We start from the raw sequence: 3,799 nt of genomic DNA, 5'->3' as shown, positions 1-3,799 counted from the left end.
GTTTTATGAGCTGATTTTGGTAATATAATAGTTAACTGACAAATATTATTCTTAAGATTTTAGAAAAGTTTTATGAAAATGGTCATAGAGTCAAACTGTCAAATTTATTATATTGCTAAAATATGGTATTTGCAAAACATGTGACTGCCAATTATTAAACTTGTAAACTATTTATTTAAAATATTTCACAGCTTTAAATAATGCTGTCCGAATAATTTCAGTTTATCACTAGAACTTCCAATTAATAACACCTTAACTTGAAATTTCTCCATCTAGACAAGGGAAACTACATTGAAAAGCTAATGAACAAAATGTGTGCTATTATAGGCCATATTTATGAAGAAAATAATGATTGTCCCTAACTTACTTAGACTGCTTACACCCTGGGCATTGCCTTTCCCCACCACCTTCAGCATTTATTAAATATGTATTGTCCAATGGCTTGCGAAGGGAGCATGTGGTCTGATAATAACAAAATATACTTCTAACTGGGAACATCATGCAAATTTAAATAAGGAAAGGTCAAATAGTGCATTAACAATTTTTAAATTAACTTTCTGTCAACTCTCCACAGTATTAGACTTCTCCTTAGATAAATTTCTCAATTCCACTAAAAAAAAAAAATTCTAACCAACCAGCATATATGACAGTATGTTTTAGCTTTGTTTTGGTTTGTTTCCTTATTTTTTGCTTTTGTTTTATACTCTGCAGTAGTCAGAGTTGACTCCAGGGCCCCACATATGCTGAGTAAACATGCTACCACGGTACCATATCTTTAGCTTTCCTTTTTTCTTTTGCTTTGAAAGAATACTAAGAAACTCAAGATGTCCTTGAAGTCCTCCTGCCACTCAAGCAGGTCACAAAGTTGTGAACTGCTACCCAGGTGATCAAGTCCAGAGATGACAGGCATTGCCCACTATGCCTAGCTAAAGGTTTCTATAAGAAGTTGAAGTTCAAGCAACTTTCGTGTGTGTGTGTGTGGTGTGTATGTGTGTGTGTGTGTGTGTGTGTGTGTGTGTGTGTGTGTGTGTGTGTGTGTGAGAGAGAGAGAGAGAGAGAGAGAGAGAGAGAGAGAGAGAGAGAGAGAGAGAGAGAGAGAGAGAGAATATTGGCAGATTCCTTCAGATAAGTAATTCAAAAATATTTGTCTCAAGAGGTGTCTTTCAAATTTATGGTCACAGACCTAAAACTCAAATCGGGTAAGATATTTTCCCCCAAAGAGAATAAAATATCAAAAACTGTATGACTAAGGCTAAGAAATGTGTATCATTTCTTGCCATAAACTCAAAACAATAAAGTCAAACAAAACCTCCAATGCTTGTGGACAACATGATTGATCTCTTCCCCCTTTCCCCGAAGTTGAAACACTGAATAATAATGGTCCTGAATTTCACATACATGCTCACAAATTATCATATATATATATATATATATATCTTTCTCAGTTTACTGTGCTAATGATGAGTTGTGATGTAAGAACACTTCTATAGGAGGAAGACATTTATCATGTGACACACAAGTCCTGCCATTTTTCCTGTTTTCTGAGACAGTGTTAGGCTTTTATTTTTTTCTGTAACAAGATTTCTTTTTCCTGGGAAGCCCATCTAGATATCTTCACCTTTAGAAAAGAATATGTAGATGAAAATTTTCTACACCAAAATGTGCACTTTTTAAAAATAAAATGGTGTATTTTATTCACCATTTTATTTTGCATATTGAAAAAATAATTTAATGAGGGAATATATACCATATTCCATGCAGAGATAATTTCCTTTGCTCTTATCAATTATACCCAAAACTCTAAGGTTTATTTATCCCAGCATATTGGGGTAGACACTACGGCCAGGATGGCAAGATATGCAAGATACAAGAAATCCTTTATTTCCTTTCCTGCCACTACTTCTTTCCCTATGTTCCTGCTGAAGCATTTTTGTTTCGACACTTGATATCTACTATCTCAACTAAACCTGTGTACTGGTGGGATATTAAATTAAACTAAAAAAATGATGTTCTCCTTCTAACTCAAGATTAGAATTTTCAGTTTGAGGAATTGTATATTAAATATTATTCTTCAAAAAGAATTGGGTGTTTGATTGGGTTCTGATGGCATTCTGCCTGTATCGAGGACTAGAGTCTGGTCTTTTTTTATCTCACAATCTTACTTCTAAGATGGTAAATTTACCTAATTAAACTAATCCTACTCTTTCCCTGGGATTATTTAGTTTCTTGTCTGGCCTAACTTCCCTACCAGTGAGATCATGTATCTAAGTGTAGGAATCTAAACACTGTTTCCCTATTAAGATGATTTGAACTACTAACTGTGACTTCCTGTATGTGTTCAGGGGAGAAACGTTTTTTGATTAAGAGCGGAAGAGTTACTACTTTCTTCTAGAATAATATGTTCCTCCTTGTGAGTGTGGACTTAGTGGGTTATTCAAGAAAAAAAGCAGAGAGGATATGAAATTGAGAGACGGATGGGGGAAGTTGAAGCAAGGAAATGGGGATGAATATGATCATTTTTCATTGTATGTATGTATAAAATTCTAAAGAAGTTGAAGACTGGGTCCTCTGAACAAAGACTCTTGTGTAGGCTTTCATAAGTTGATTAGTGAATCCCTGTTAAGGAGACTTGGGGAATGTAGTATCTTTCCAAAGGTTGGGGGTAAGGTAGCTGTAGGTCTTGGAGAAGGCATTAAAGGTGGCCTTAGCAAAGTTGCCCAAGCTGGCAGTGCAGTCCTTGGCTAATGTGTAGCAGTCACCCATACCAGCCATTATCAGTATCTTCTTGGACACAGAAGCAGAAACAGTGTCAGTACTTCTGGGGGCAGGGATGAGATGCACCAACACAGAGCCATAGTAGCCTGTTACCTTGTATGGAACAAGGTGAGGCTTGCCTATTTTGTTACCCCAGCAACCTCTTTTCACAGAGATTATGGGAAGCTTGACTAAGATGATACCCCTCAATGGCAGTGGCTAACTCCTTGGAGAACTTCACGCCAAGACCAACATGACCATTGTAGTGCCAGTAGTGGCAAAAATCTTGAACCTTGTCTGCTGGCTAGCCTCAATCTGCTTCTGCACTGGCATGATCTTTAGAGCCTCATCATTTGTAAATGCACTCAGGAAAATGTCAATAATCTCTGATTCCTTAATGGGCAGGGAGAACAGACAGATCTCCTCCAGGGACTTGATCTTCATGTCATTAGCCAGGCAGCCCAGGTTTTTGAAAAGAATGCACTCCTTGTCTTCGTCCTTACCTCCAGGATCCCCATATCCTTGGCCCAGCTAGGACCTTGACCCAAGCAAGGGCCTTGACCACAATCATGGCTCCTAAGAACTGCTCCTGGATCTCCTATGGCTGGGTCCCTTGATCTGTCCCTTCCCACTGTGTCATCAACATTTGGTGCTTTCCTGTAGAGAAAGAAATGATGATAAAGATTCTAAAGACTCCTTTCAATGATTCTTCTTGTTTTCTCTTGGCTTAGGCAAACTTCTCATTAACTAGATAATCTCAGTGAGAGAAGAACCCACATTACAGCATCAAAATGTGTTTGTAGAATGCTGTGTGGCTATTCTAGGGCTGTTGTAAAAATACATCGAATACTAATTGTTTCCACTCAACAAAAATAGATTCTGTCATAGTTCTGAGGAACAGGTATACAAGATTAAAGGGTCCATGGTTTGATTTTTTTTTTCTAAGACTTGTTTGGCTTGAATGTTGGATGCCTTCATTCTGTGTGCATGTGGCACACATTTGTTTTGGGGTTTCTGGTGTATCCCCTTTCTGTGTGCATGTGGT

At 37.6% G+C, this 3,799-nt stretch overlaps 1 protein-coding gene across 1 annotated transcript; it reads right to left on the bottom strand.

Annotated features, from left to right (window-relative positions):
- Positions 1 to 2,619: 2,619 nt before the first annotated feature.
- LOC121677287 (40S ribosomal protein S2-like) lies at positions 2,620 to 3,198 on the bottom strand. The gene is made up of 2 exons (XM_042055563.1): positions 3,008 to 3,198; positions 2,620 to 2,917 (listed from the first exon to the last, which is right to left on the bottom strand). Exons 1-2 carry the CDS (start codon positions 3,196 to 3,198, stop codon positions 2,620 to 2,622), a joined length of 489 nt encoding a protein of 162 aa, XP_041911497.1.
- Between the last annotated feature and the right edge of the window lie 601 nt (positions 3,199 to 3,799).

Source organism: Arvicola amphibius, chromosome 8 (assembly GCF_903992535.2).
Source record: "Arvicola amphibius chromosome 8, mArvAmp1.2, whole genome shotgun sequence".
In the NCBI taxonomy this organism is placed as follows: domain Eukaryota; kingdom Metazoa; phylum Chordata; class Mammalia; order Rodentia; family Cricetidae; genus Arvicola; species Arvicola amphibius.
Note: the sequence above shows the minus strand (reverse complement) of the source record. Positions and strands in the feature narration are given on the sequence as shown.

What these genes read in the sequence shown, in the direction of transcription:
- LOC121677287 (XM_042055563.1), bottom strand. Translation starts at nt 3,198, where the DNA reads ATGAAGATCAAGTCCCTGGAGGAGATCTGTCTGTTCTCCCTGCCCATT. An exon ending in ACTGGCACTACAATGGTCAT is followed by an intron (nt 2,918 to 3,007) that starts GTTGGTCTTGGC and finishes CTCTGTGAAAAG; the next exon opens with AGGTTGCTGGGGTAACAAAA.